At 35.2% G+C, this 15,375-nt stretch overlaps 1 protein-coding gene across 1 annotated transcript; it reads right to left on the bottom strand.

Annotated features, from left to right (window-relative positions):
- Positions 1-14,139: 14,139 nt before the first annotated feature.
- On the bottom strand, positions 14,140-15,078 carry LOC131074900 (protein LEAD-SENSITIVE 1-like). Its single transcript, XM_058011633.2, has 2 exons — positions 14,909-15,078; positions 14,140-14,595 (listed from the first exon to the last, which is right to left on the bottom strand). The coding sequence occupies exons 1-2, from the start codon at positions 15,030-15,032 to the stop codon at positions 14,177-14,179; spliced, it is 543 nt and encodes a 180-aa protein (XP_057867616.2). The 5' UTR covers positions 15,033-15,078; the 3' UTR covers positions 14,140-14,176.
- Positions 15,079-15,375: the final 297 nt, after the last annotated feature.

Below are 15,375 nucleotides of genomic sequence, written 5' to 3'. Positions count from 1 at the left end.
ATAACTGCTAGAAGTGAGTGGGGAAGAAGATTGATACCCTCAAAGAGGGGATTAAGGAGATAATTAATATCTTCATCGATTCGCTTGAGCCTAGCAAAACATAGAAGCTCATGATCATGACCCAGAAGCTTTCCCATGATGTCAAGGTTATGAAATGTATACATGAATAAAGAATTGAGAAGGTTGAGCAGTCTATGGAGGAGATCAAGAATAACCTTAAGAATATGGTTGACATAAGCAAGGAGGCCATGAATAATAGTATGGAGGTGATAGAAAATATCAATGCCATGGTGGCAAAGTACATATCCAATCCATTGACAGTGATCCTAATGACGATAACAGAAAGAAAGATCTGGGCGGTGAAGACTCTGTTGTAGGCGGCAATAAAACTATGGGCCCTAGTTCCAAGACCAAAAGAAGGAGCAGCAATAAGGGTACCTCCAGGTTCATTATGGAGGAATTAGAGGAATTCAATAAGGTTACCATCCAGAAGAACAAGGATCCGGTTCACTCGCTTAATTAAGTGTTTGTTTATGTTTTGTTTTGTTGCCTATTGTTTCTTTTTTCTTTTGTGTTCAGTCTGGGGTGCTCCCTTGTTTTTGTTTGGTTGGCTGATGGCCAAGTTCTGTAAAACTCTTGGTTTCAAGTCCAAGTAAAACCCATTTATCTTTATCAAAAACAAGAGACTACAAGTAATAACCCACAACCTAGATTAGCTCTGATAACATATACTTCTCCTGCAAACAACATGACTAAAACTCTCCAAGGCTATGTTTTATAGAGAAAATACAACTCAATAAGAAGCTCGTAGATGAAGTAACAAGATGGGCTCATGCAAAGCATTTGGCACTATTTTTCAGGAACCAAAAAACATGCAAATAACACATGTACATCTCCAAATGATTCCCCATTCAAACATCCTAAGTTGGGCACCCAAAATTTACTATTTGGAGGTATGGTAGATTCTCTTATGTATCTTATAGTTGCCATAACAATCTCATCAATATTGTTATAATTTATAACACTTATAGTAGTAAGAGGATTAACCATAGCTGGTTATTATTAGCACATTCTCTTACAACTTGTCATAACCCAAATTGGCCACCCACCTTCTTCATGCAAAAGGTATCTCCTGCCTTTTGTCCAATTCATCATAGAATCTATAATAGCATGACACTTTTCAAGATCCTCAAATTAGGATGCCTACATCCACATGTGCAAGATATGTGTCATGCAGTCATCACCAAGTAGGATGCCACCAAGCTTGTGGTTCCCACTAGATGACTAGACATTTGTAGGAAATTAATAAATTAAAATAATCACCAAATAAATACAGTAATCAATGTTAGGATTTGCAAAGTTTGAGACACCTTAACCCCAAAATTCCCCCAATTATGGAAGACCTTTCAAATAACCCGTAGATCAATTGTAGTGGGCCAAGAGGCCTATGGAACTAGAACACCATCTAAACTTCTCTATGCTCATTATTTTTGTGAATGCATTTGTAGCATTTGACAAAGTGTGAACCTTATCCAATTTTGCATTCCCATCCTTCGCCATATCTCAAACAAAATGAAATTGAACATCATTGTATTTGTTTTGGCATGAAAAATTAGATTCATTGCAAATCGCAGTCTGACTATCACAATATATAGTAAATGATAGATAGCAACTATACCTTGCTGCATACTCATCCAACTAATAATACCATCATTTATAGTAAAGTCATAACCATTGGTGGATCTTTTGTTGTCAATGTCACCTTCCCAATTTCAATCCACAAATTCATGAATACCTACAAAATGTTGAGGTTGGGTAAGATAACCATGATAGCATAAGGAATACTCAAAATTACCCCTCAAATATCTAAACAGTCTCATAACTACATCCCAATGCTCCCATCCAGGATTATCCCTATATCAGCTCAAGACTCCCACTACTTGGACAATGTCTAGTCTCATATGGACCATATCATACATGAGACTACCAACCATACTCACATATGGTACATTGGTTATGTCCTCCACCTTAAAAGGAGATTTTTGACAATCCTTCACAAATAATTTTATTCCCAATGCAACAAGAACTATCATGGATCTACAAATTGTCATCTTGAATCTCTCGAACACTGAATTCACATACTTACTCTAGCTTAATCAAATATTTTTGTTAGATCCATCTCTTCTAATATTTATCCCCAAAATATACCTATCTACACCTAAATATTTCATCTCAAAATTTCACTACGAAATGATCTATCTATGACAAATAAATCTTTGCCTCCAAATAACCTTGAAGGAATGTTGTCTTCACATCCATTTACTTAATTTCCCAATCATGAATTGTAGCAAGTGATATCAACAACTAAGTGGATGCCATCTTTTCAATAAGAGAAAAAATGATACCATAATCTATTCCCTTAATCTCGAAATAACACTTTGTGGCCAACCATGCTTTATATGCTTCTCAACACTACCATTGTGGTGCAGGAGCACCTACCTATGAAGGCATGAGCCAAGAACAAGATGATTTTCTATTAGGTAGAGTAAATGTAATAAGACCCTATGGGTCCTTTTTGTAATTCAATATCTGAGTAGTATGACAAGTTTGTCCATGTTTGGGTCAAATTGTCATCTAGGATATGGTAGAGAAAATTGAGTCAATAAGGTTCACAATGGTCTAAATTGAGGGATCAAGTGACCACAAGTCTATTTGAGTCATTTTTTATGTTTTAGAATCAAATGTAATCATTTGGGGGGACTATGAGAGTCTAGAGTCTAAGTTGGTCGAATTATGCAAAATTTGTCATATTGTCAATTTGTTGTCTTGACAATTTTGCACTTTTTGTAAGTTGTGATTCTCCAACAGTCAGTTCAGTTTGAAAAATAGTTGGAGGAGGTTATGGTCATTTGGTAAACACCTTTAAAGGCCCCAAACACCAAATAATGTATGTTGGTTGAGTTGGTTGTTTTACAAATAAATTTGAAGCATCAAGAGTTGTTTAGAAACTTGGAAAAAACCATCTAATTCATGTTGATTGCATACTGAAGGTGGATTGGTAATAATTCTCATCGCATAGATCCTGTAACTAGATTTTTTAGCCTTTGTTTTTCTTTTAGTATGAAGTCTTGAAGTTATCTCTGCCCCATTCTACAAGAAAATCTCTACCAGCTAGCTTAAACCCTTAAACCCCTAGGGTTTGACTACAATAATGGGTTTTGGCCTATCTATCCTTAACAAAACACTTTGCTGTTATAGGAGATGATAGGCTACTGTATCATATGTCAGTACCAAAATTCATTAAGAGGATACAATAGGTTGAAGAGGATGGAGAACTAACCCTAGGTCTGGCATCTCTATGTGACAAACTGGTTTGATGAGTGCAGTGCGTGAGAATTGAGAGGTAGAGAACTGGGAAAGGGTTTCAATGTGGTAGACAATTACTTTGGAGGTTTACATGAAATTTTATGGTTAGTGATGGTCACCCATTAGGAGAACCAAACCAGATTGTGAAAGGTGTTCAGTCAAATAGGTCTAAAAGCCCTATTAGGTCTGTTAGTGCAGCACCGGTTGGAATATTTGCAAGTTGATCCAGTATCAAAAACTGAGATATTGTTGAGAACTCCTAAAAGGGTATCCAAAAATATAATTTTTTTCCTATAACCTCAGGGTGTCAAAAGTTATCACCTAATTCCTTCAAAAGGAGGCCTAATAGCAATCAGTTCAGGTTTGTGGGAAAGTGAGTCAAAATTGATGTTCCGGTGGATCTAAACCATGAAATCCTATTTCATTTGTGTTTAGGTGTTGTTAGACCACCCCTCTAAGGATTTTTTATATTGAATTGGTCAAGTGGGCCATTCAAACCCTTAAGCCTAGGAGTAGCCCACTCATTGTATGCAAGGGTGTGTGTAGCCACACAAGAACTTGAGAAGTGTTAGTTGTCTGTAAGTGGACATAATGGATCCTTGGGGTTTTCCAAGGTGTTGTTTGTTGTCATTGAACCATAGCTTGACTTGGTGTTGGGTAAGGATCTTTGGAAACAAGGATTACCATTTGAGTCTGTGAACCTTAATGATTGGTTGGTTCAAGGTCTCCCTCCTTCTGGTCTGTTGCCTCCTCATCATATTGGTATCAGAGTAGGATTTTGAAGATCACTTGGGTGGTGTGGTATTAGTGTATGTCAGAGGAAGAGATTGAAATAGGGGCTGATAGAATGCCTCCTAAGATTATGTCACAAGATGCGGTGAAGAAGTTGATTGAAGATATGCTTAAGTCCAAGTTTAAAGAATTGAAAAAGACTAAGGATAAGGAAGATGGAAGTGACACTGATGAATAAGGGGATAAAGAAGATGGGGAATCCTCTAAGCGGGTAGAGGAGATACCTGCAGATTAGAGGGAATTTGTATATGCCTTGAGGTTAGTCAATAGGGACACCATTGATGGGTTGCCTATATATAGTTGAAGTATAGAAGTAGAAGAGGTGATAGACTCGATTGAGGCATTGACCACTCATTCTGAGTACAAAGAAATCCCTGAAGATAAGAGAGTTAAGTTGGCAAAAGCAAGGCTGAAGGGGTCTCCTCTTACATTGTGGAACTATGTACAAGGGGAGAGAGTTGAGGGAAAAAATATGATAACCTCCTGGGAAAGGATGAAAGCTAAAGTAAAGGCACAATTCATGCCCATTGACTATGAAGTACAGATGTATAGAAAATTGTAGAACCTCAGACAGAGAGACCTTGATGTGAATTCATATACGGAGGAGTTTCATAAACTTGGTCTCAGATCAAAGAGACAAGAAGAAGAGTAAGAGAAAGTGGCCAGGTACTTGAATGGCCTAAGGATGAACATCCAAGAGGAGACAACATATTGGCACTGAAGATAGTGAACAAGTGTTTTTAATTGGCCCTAAGGGAAGAAGAGAAACTAAAAAGAAGAAGTGAGCAGAGGAATAGAGGTAAAGGAGGGAGATGTTTTAGAGGCAAAGGCATTTTTCAAGGAAGAAGTCCTAACCAAAGGTCTAGTGGTGAGTCTAGCCAAGTAGAGCAAGTTGGGGACTCTAGTAGAAAAGGAGGCTACTGTGGGAGAAGACCTAATGGAAGATGTGGGACAAATGGTTCAGGGAGAGGATCTAAGTTCTCTGGTATGAGATGTTATAACCGCAATCAAATGGGGCACCCGACCTACAAGTGTTTAGAGAAGGCCTCAACTTCTCATGGTGGTGAGAGGAGAACCACTTTGACTCAAGAAGATGCAAGGAGTGTGACATCTCCTTAAGTGAATTGGACATCAAAGATGGGAGAGAAAGAGATGATCAAGAAGACACTACTCAAGGAACCAGTGAAGACTTATCCACCCCAAAGGAAGGCTTTGTTTAGAGTTGTTAGTGAACAAATTTTGTCCTTCTAATTAAATTAATTCAAAGCTCTGCCACCCTCTCCGAAAGATAAAAGTTCAACTAAACAGTTGGGTAAGTGTGGTATGCATCACTTCGCTCTGAATTTTTGATAGGTACAGCTCCCTCCATTAGTTATTCAGGGAATAATCTAACTAAATAAACTGGTATGCTTTTAACCTGAAAGCACATAAGGCTGCCTACTTCATTCTTAGATGAGAGGCTAACAGTTTAGTGGGATAGTTCTATCTTTCAGTAGAATCAACTTATATTCCCTACTAGTGGTGTTTAGCATCATCCTCCTGCAACCTCTATCATTGGATTGGGTGCTCCGACCTCACCAGATTAACACACCAATTAATATCTTCAATAATATATAACATCTAATTGATCACCAAAGAAAAAATCTAAAACTATTAACATATCATTTTGCAGCATCACAGTTAAAGATCGTCTTTTTATCACTAATCTAGGTACATTTCAATTATGCACTAAAGGGTCAATTAACATTGTTTCTTGCATTTGAAGTTAGTGTGTCAATATATTCTCTACATTTTAGCATTAGTCTTGTTTCATTATTGCCAAGGGTGCCAGCTTGTGTGCATGCTCTAGATCCTTGCATTCTCATGTGAGCCTGGATATTGGAAATGCTTAATATTTCCTTCCTTTTAGGAATCCTCCTTAGGTATTTTGACACCCCAAGGGATGATCTCAACCACCTAAACTAGTGAGGTATATAAAGGTTTGAGAGTTAAATTTGTAGCCCAATCTAGTCACATTATTTCTAAGAAAAATCCTAAAGCCCAAGTGATGTCGAGATTGGGGTGTAAGGTTGATCCAAGTGGCTTAGCCGACATTCCCAAACCATACTAATGATAGGATCGTGTTCATGGATGTGTATCATCTACCCTTGTGGCATTTAGAGGACTTACATAGTCACTCTTATAGCCTAGAATAGACCTTTTATTCATTACTCAGTATGGTGTGAGGTACAATGTTATACCTAAAGTTACTCATGATGTACTTTCTTGAGTAGATAAGGAAGTTCATGGGTAGGGATTGTTAGCCTCCTTGAGATAGGGAAAATATGATCCCCTATTCAAATAGATTCTTATCTAAGAACTCTCAAAAGAGAGGTTCCTTGCACCAATCTTTAGGTATTTGTGTTTGCATTGTGGATGCACACTAAATACAGACACCCATCTAACTAATCATAGGCATGTGATAATTTTTGGTTCTCTTCTTGTGTTCCTCTATTATTTATCTTAAGTCAATATAATCTCTATCATCTCATTTCTTCTTGTTTGATATCTTTAGTCCTTTCACCATCTCAGTCAAACTAGTTAATCATCCTTTAGTTCAACAAGATAGCCCTATTTTTCAATAGGTTTGTTGTTATTTTGGTGGATTTTCTACTAATTTGGTGGGATCACCTTTTATTATTAGTTTCATCCTTTGATATATTCCTCTTATCTTTTGGTAGATTCACCTAATTCTAATCAGTTCACCATTTGGTATAACTTCCTTGTCATTTGGTAGGTTCATCTAATCCTAGTTAGTTCATCCTTTGTCACATTTTTCATGTCTTATGATGGGTTCACCTACTCCCAATTAGTCAACTATTTGGTAGATCCTTTTTTTTTATTTTATTGATCCACTTATCTTTTAGTAGACTTGTTTTAGTGGGTTTTCCCTTTTTTTTAGCAAATTCTCTCTAGGCCTTAGCAAACCTTCTTCCATCAAAAATCCAAAAAGCTAATCCTTCATCCTCTAGGTAATCTTAATTCTTCCCAATCCAGAAATAACATTAGATATTTTTCTCCCATATCGTAAACTAAATGATTCATTTTTGTCACCCACATTTTTTTGTGAACTTCTTTATAGCCATTCCCCATCCTAATTCAAGATTATTTAACATCCTAGTATGAGCTTATCGTAATCCTAATCTAAGCTTTAGTCAATAATTCATTTCTATCCTTTATCCCTATCTAACTTATAAAAAGTAATTATCTCGCAATATTATTGTGATGAGTTTGTCCATATTACATTTTCTTCCACTCTATTCCATTCGAATGATGACAAGAGCCCTCTTAAAAGAGATGGGTGTGGAATTATTAACTTTGGTGCCATCATTTCTATCAATATTTCTCCAAGAAATTCCAAAATCTAGTCATTCATCCAACCTACCCAATTATGTTTTGACTTGCATACCCACTAGTAATCCTTATTGTATCTTTTACAAGAGAAATCAATTATGTCACCCATCCACATCTCCCTTTTATACCACACCCACATATGCCCCTCAAGTAACATTTGTACCTCCATCTTATTCCATGGTGGAATCTAAATCTTCATCCTTTCACAACATATCTATCACATTCATTCCTAGTCATCTCATTATCCTCCAATATATCTTGAAATCCATAATCCTAGTCTGCCAATTAATCTTAATTCCCTAATCCATCACTATAATCCTCTCACTATTCCTAATCCACCATCCACTATATCCTATCTATGTCCACAATCTAATACATCATATTTCAATATACCACCTTCTATTCCCTCCTATATTAATACACCATTATCAACTCTATCTTACCTTGGTCATCAAACCACTTTATCCTATCTCAATACACCATCCAATTTCATACCTCAATCCTCCATCAAATCCAACTTTCTCCTAGCTCAATCCATCATCTGTTCTATCATAACTCAATCCTCCACCTAATCCTTATCTTCTAATCTATAATTCTAATATTTTACTTATGCTTAATCCCTCATCTACACCTAGTCCTCCATTTGCTAACAATACACCTCAACCTCAAATATGTAAGTCTCTCTCATTCCATACATCCTCCAAGGACTAATCAGAAATAAGCCATCACAAAATAAAACTTATAAAATTGATAAGACATTTCATCCCACTCCATCACGTGAGGCCACTGGTGATGAGACCCTACCAGCTCCCATATCTATCATTCATATCCAATACCTAACACCTTCAAAACAATCCTATCTATTGATACCATACAACTCCAATCCATATCTTCTACTAGCATCATCCACACATAATCCATTCAACCTCATTAATCCACTCTTTTTATTTCCATCCACTATGAAGAACCCCCCATCCTTCCATTCATTCCATTTGGAGAGTCTATCCACTCATCCCCCATAACACCATCGATACCAATCCAATCATGTCAAGATCTTATCCCAAAGCATATTGATATATCTATTAACCTAAATCAATATCCTACCATCCCACCTACTCCATCTCATTATACCTTATTATCCCATTATCCAAATCAAGATCCTCCTATCCTATCAAATTCATTATATTATCCTTCAGCACCTCCCATCTAAACCATTCCACCACCTTCACTCTATCCTATTGGATCACTTACTTCCATCCATGGTGGTTCCACTGTAGTGGGAGAACACCTCACATTTAGCACCCATCCTCCTTCGCCTAATAATAGACTTGCATCTTGTTTCCCAAATAGAAAGTATCCTATTTTAAATCAAATTCTCAAGGAAATTAACTATCAAGGTAATCGCTTAGGCATACAGGAACAAGGTACCCTAGAGCCCATCCATGTCAATGAAAATACATAATCTCATGGTCTTGGTTAAATACTACAACACACTTCATCAAAAAATCTTAATACACCTATTTTAAAACCCAAACATACATCCCAAATCACAATCATTCCTCCTTGTTGGTCCTCCAATCCATTTATCTCCATCCACCCTCCTCCATCATATCAACCTAAAAAAATCATCCATCTTCCTCCCTCATCCTCTAAATCCATTTTGGGTCCCTATATCCCAAAATGCAACACTAAATATCCTCCATATACTAAATCCATTTTGCGCCCTTACATCCCAAAATCCCATCCTTCATATTTTTGCACTCAACCCCTCATACACCACTCTCATATCCCTATCACCCATCATAAATATCTCACTACTTTAATTATTGATAAGGATCAACAAAGGCATGTACCCATAGATCCTATCTTTCATCCCATGTATCCATATCGTCCACCTCATACATCTTCCTGTACTCATGCCAATGCTAATAGAATTAATTTGGATGTTCAATAAAAAAATCCATATAGATAAACATCCACAACAATCTAAAGATCACCATGTCCTATAAAAAATACATTCTCAGAAAAAGAAAAATACAATTAAAAATGCACTACATATAATTAAAAATGCAATCCATATAGCTATCAAATGAATGCAAGTATAAGTGCATAAGCTATATGTTTCAGAACTTATGTAAAATATGAATCAAACACATGCATATGAAACAAATATAAAAAATGAAAATCAGAAGTAATGTAAGCATGAGAGTCAGGTTCACGAAAAAATGTAATGATGGTAAAGCTAGGGTTCACGAAAAAATGTACCCACTTTGATTTTTTAAATTTTTTTTAAAAAGTCAATAATATGACAATTTTGGAGCTAGTTTAGTTGTGTCCATTCAATAGTGGGGATAGTGGTTAGGTATAATTAATCTATTAGTGGAGTACACAAAGTGTCATATCAATAGTTATGTCTAAAAATATTCTACTTAATTTGAAAAATCAACCAATTATGTGATGCCACATCAGAAAATAAACATGACTTAGTGCACAATTTTGGGTCTTACTTATTTTACACAAAGTGTCATGTCAATACTTATCACTTAAAAGATTCTACTTAATTTGAAAAATCAACCAATTATGTGATACCACGTCAGACAATAAACATGACATAGTGCACAATTTTGGGTCTTACTTCGTTTTGGGACTAGTTCAGACACCTTGGCAAAAAACCATGTGACGTGCAATCATATTTGACTATATGCACTTGAAACCATTTTTTTTAAGTAGGGGACTTAACATGTAAGAAATTGTACAAAATTCAAAAATATTTAAGATATTTAAGAAAGATTTTGGAAGGTGCAAAGTTACTTTGCTCCACTATAGGGCCCACTACCCTACCTCTGTGTTCTAATAACTATTTATTTCTTGGTCATTCTGAAAAATATATATTTGATAATTAAAAGTCTACTAAAATATTTAACATCAAATAATAGTTGGACACTTGTACTTTTAGTAATTAAACTTTTAATAGTTAATTAGAATAGTTGTGCAATTTAATTAGGAACATATGTATTAATGAATAAAAATAAAATAATAAATTAACTCAATAAATTACTTAATGTTAGTCACAAATATTCCTATCACTTTCTAGCACATAAAAACTGAATATTTAAAATAACTTTCTCATCACATCTTTCGTCACAAATTTGTGAAGCAATAAGTTAATATCTATTTTGGTTCATGTAACATGCAACAACTAGCAACTAAAAATTTGCAACAATATGAGACATTGAAACTAAAATTTAGAACAAAAATATATCTATTCTCTGGGTAGTTTAAGAAACCTCTACTGAGGCTATGGATGGATTATTAGCAATAGATCTATACTTGAGGAGACTAGATGTATCTATGTTAGGACTATGGATTCTTGATTGGTGACAAAGTATATCCTACACTACACCAACCACATCCTATCAATTGCATAATGATATTCTAATAAGACTACTATTTCAGAGAAAATGCAATCCAATTATCAAGATTTATTTGGATTCTTCATGTTTACTTTGACTATGAACTTGAAGGAAAGAATCAAATGCACGCATCATAACATTATGGTACTTAAACAAATAATTTTCAGTAACTTTAAGTTTGGACCAATCTTAAACCTTATTTATATAGTAAAAAATTGACCTCGGGGTTTGGTTTGGTAAGGAAATCTCTCATCGAGAATTTCTAGGAGAATTCCCTTCATTTGGTTTATATTTGTTGTGTATTTCACTAACACCCATTTTGTTTTCAAATAAAATCAGGTTGCCCTCTTTTGCATTTCTTGTTCTTTGTTGTTCATGTCCTTCATTTTTTGCCATTTTTTTATGTTTTTGCCTTCGGTTTTCTCTTTAGTCATCGGGGTTCTTTGTTATGGCATCACGTATGCATCATCCCTAATCCCATCATCTTCTTTTTTGTGTTGTTGATTTCACTAATCCAAGCATCAAGAGTTTCATATCATGATGAAAGAAGAATGATGATCTTTGACTCTTGATGGTGGAGACACATTTACCATTCTTACTGAACATTAATGGTATTTTAACAAATATATAATTAGGGATTTTAATTATAAAATGTATCATTTCATGCGATTGTGATTTTTGTTATTGGATGATTTAACTCTCTACAACCCTTGCCATAAATCCTTATCTTTCATTGGTGAAAATTTACATGTTTCTTCTTCTCAATGGTGTTCATTAGTTCACTTTTTGTGTGTGACATGTGTTCATGGTGGTGTAATCTCTTGGTGGTTCCACATGTTTGTGTTTTTCTTCCTTTGTCTCCCTATTCTTCCCTCCAATGATACCAAGTGTGTTTGGAATGTTATTCTTTTTCATTAAGGGTTTTTTGATGTTTTGTAATGTTGTCATCTCTCCTCTCTTTATTATTTTTTTTGGTGTTAATTTGAATTTTGGGTTATCGTTATTTTTTCCTTCTTTTTTTGTGTCATTTTTCTCTTTTTACCTATGTCATTATTTTTTGTCAGGAAAATTCATCGAATTTGATTTTTACTTGATGCACCAATTAAAGTTGTTTGTGATGGTATTGCCAAACTTCAATTGAACCTTGGTTTCACACTCTTTGGTTTTACAGTCATCCTTGGTTAGAAATCCCACCAATTTCCCAATCTTTGAAAAGGTTTTTCTTATGCCCACAATCCTTAATTTTTTGGGAATTTTCTTATTGAAATTTTCCCTTAAGGTTTAAACCTAACATTGTAAAATAAGTAAGGGTTATTGTTGAATCTCGAGCATTAAATTTTATGTTACAAAACCATAAGATTTTTTGGGTATCAGTCATTAGGTGGTCGCCTTCTCATATGCATTGTCCTGAAATTAAAACTTGAAAAGGGTATTCCTAATTCTTGACTCTCGATTTCCATTCACCCATCATGAATTCTTTCAAAATATGCACCAATCATTGGAAAGTGGGACAAATTTTATACAACTAGTGGTTTCAAAGATCAAGTCATAAATAGTATCCTCAGACTCTTCGTCCTAATATGGATCACTGAGTAACATTCACTTGTCACTTATTGGGGTTCGTGGTTAACGTTTATTGGGTTTCAAAGATCACGTCATAAATAGTATCCTCGGACTCTTCGTCCTAATATGGATCACTGAGTAACATTCACTTGTCACTTCTCCCAAAGCCTTACCCCCAATAGATATAGTTACATTTTCCATTCAATAAATTTTTCAATCATCAACACTCAACTATATGTTATACCAATAATCTTACAAAAGAGTAAATCATATGCACCACGCCTTGATTTATAAAGATTCTTTAAAATGGTTTAGGCATAAGAATCCAATTTTTTCTCTTGAAGAATAATCCTTCTTCAGATAAAGTGATAAGTGACATTCTTGAACCCTAACCCTTGAAGAGATAAACAATTGGTTAAATATAAAATTAGATATTTTATGAGGTGATTAGTATCGATCATATGTAAATCCCAAGGCCCCATGGATATGTGAGATTAATTCTTTAAATCATGAACTATTGAAAGTTAATTTATAATGGATTATGCATTATATTTGTAAGTATAATGCACGAAGAAGAAGGAAAGATGAAATACCAATACAAAGGACACCATCATCCTTCCAAGATATTCTCTCTCTAAAAAGAAATCAAAAACATGGACCTTAGACATGTAGACATGGAGGAGTTCCTATAAAGATTTCATATTGAATAAAACCAATCAGTCATGGCGACAAAATTGACAAGATTAGGGCCTTCAAGAGAAGTGGCATATGACATAACCCCAAACATGATTAAAAATGTCTTTTGGATCCCAACATCCCTGAAATATAAAAGTATTGACATAAGTTAGGCTTTGACCCATTATGTGCAAAATAACAAGGCATGCCTAAACTTCATTAACAATCAATTCTCATGCATCTAAGGAAACTAGTTCTCAAAGTGGCTAAAGTACAATACCTAAGTGAGTTGAAAGAACATGTCAAGGACCAAATTGTCATCCTTCATCGAGTGCATGGGTATGCACATGCTACGGACTTCCATCCTTGGATGTGTTAAAATACATATTGAAGATTGCCTACAACATGAAATTATATTGGGATACCATCATAAGTGACAACTTGCATGACTAGTCACAAAATTTATTGGAAAGCTCCAATTTTTACATGAACTTATACTTGGTGTATCTACTAGCTTATCATGGCACATTTCTAGGTTTAAAGAGATTGGATTCCCTCCAATTAATGACTATGATGATATACAACCTTTACCTTAACTAGGTATGAAAGAGAGTCAAAAGATATATAGCTTAGTGAATGGTTCCTTCACCTATGCAATCATTAAGTAGTTAGAAAAAAAAAATCAAAGAGGTTATCCATGGAGGCTATCATAGAGTTGAGAAATTCGGGCAATTGGTATATCTCCTTCAAATATTTCACTTACATTAGAGTATCTGGAAACCATTTAACCAATTATTAATAAACAGGGTAAATTTCCAGATTCTACAATTTATAAGCTAATTATTACATTTCCAAAGCTCATGGAAAATATGAAAACAATATAGATATACAATTTAAACCGTTAAGAAACATAAAACAAGTATCGCGTCACAAGCTATGAAAAGAAGCATGGATATAACATGACAAGCATCACATTAGAAGCTTTGAAAAGAGCTTTGTGGAGTGAGTAAATCCAAGGCCCAATCTACTTGCCCACCTTGAGAAGCTGGCATATACCGACCAGTCTTACAAAAGATAGCGAAGTGCTCACAGTTGCTCCGGAAGAGATTGTAAGTTCCAAACAAGTCTTTAAGCAGGTCCCGTGCACGACGTATTACAATTTCTGGGGGATCACAAGTCGCAGACCTGGACAAGCCAGGTTTTACACCATATTCATGTCGATAAATATCTCCTTTGCCCACAAAGCAATCCAAGCAAGTGAGCACAACTCCACTCATTCCGCCGGGGTAACCGCAAACAGAGCATGGGCAGAATGGGTGAGTAGAACTTGCAAGAATCGTGCCTTCTAACGAATTTTGAAAATGTATTACTAGCTCCTCCCCAATATAAATACCTGTACATGAATCTCCCAAAACAGTTACAATAAAGAAGGGTAGAGATCTTTAATGGCAAAACAAATTGAATCATCAAGCCAGTCTTAAATCACATACATTAAGCAATATATTAAGTATAAAGAATGTTAGTAAATTTTAAATGTTTAACATTTTTAAATTTAGAAGTACATTCTTAATGTGACCACACACCTTAAATAGCATATTAAGCTTGAAAAATATCAGTCAATTCTGAATATAATATTTTTAAATCTAAAAATGTAAACTTAAAGCCCTTCTATACCATACCATAATTTAAGCCCTTCTATACCATACCATGACGTTGGTATGTGCCTGACCAAGTGTAAATGTGATCCCAAGGTAAGATTTCACTTCTGCTCAGCGGGCTGACATGGATGGGCCAGCAGTACTTGCTTGGGGTGGCGGGAGCATTCCCCATTTCAAGCCTTGGGAAGCTTCTCACTCGTTAATAACGCTGGTTTATTTAATAAGATCACAGGGTTTTATAATAGATAGTTTTGTTTGCTTAGTTGTTAAGGTGAGAACCTGTGTTCATAACTCCTCGGGTGATTCTCTGACCATTAACAACAGTTGGGAAATGCGTCTATCTAACGCTACTGGTACTGGTTCACATTTATTTATACCTTTTTCAAAAAAAGCAGAAGTTATTCTTATTTATAGCATTTGTTTTTTTCAAATCTATATAAAAACATGTTTCTAGTGTTGAATTTGGTGATCAGATTTATAATTTCAAAATTATTTGACAGTTGTCTAGAGTCACC

This window comes from Cryptomeria japonica, chromosome 3 (genome assembly GCF_030272615.1).
Source record: "Cryptomeria japonica chromosome 3, Sugi_1.0, whole genome shotgun sequence".
Lineage (NCBI taxonomy): Eukaryota > Viridiplantae > Streptophyta > Pinopsida > Cupressales > Cupressaceae > Cryptomeria > Cryptomeria japonica.
This window is presented reverse-complemented; position numbering and strand designations above follow the sequence as displayed.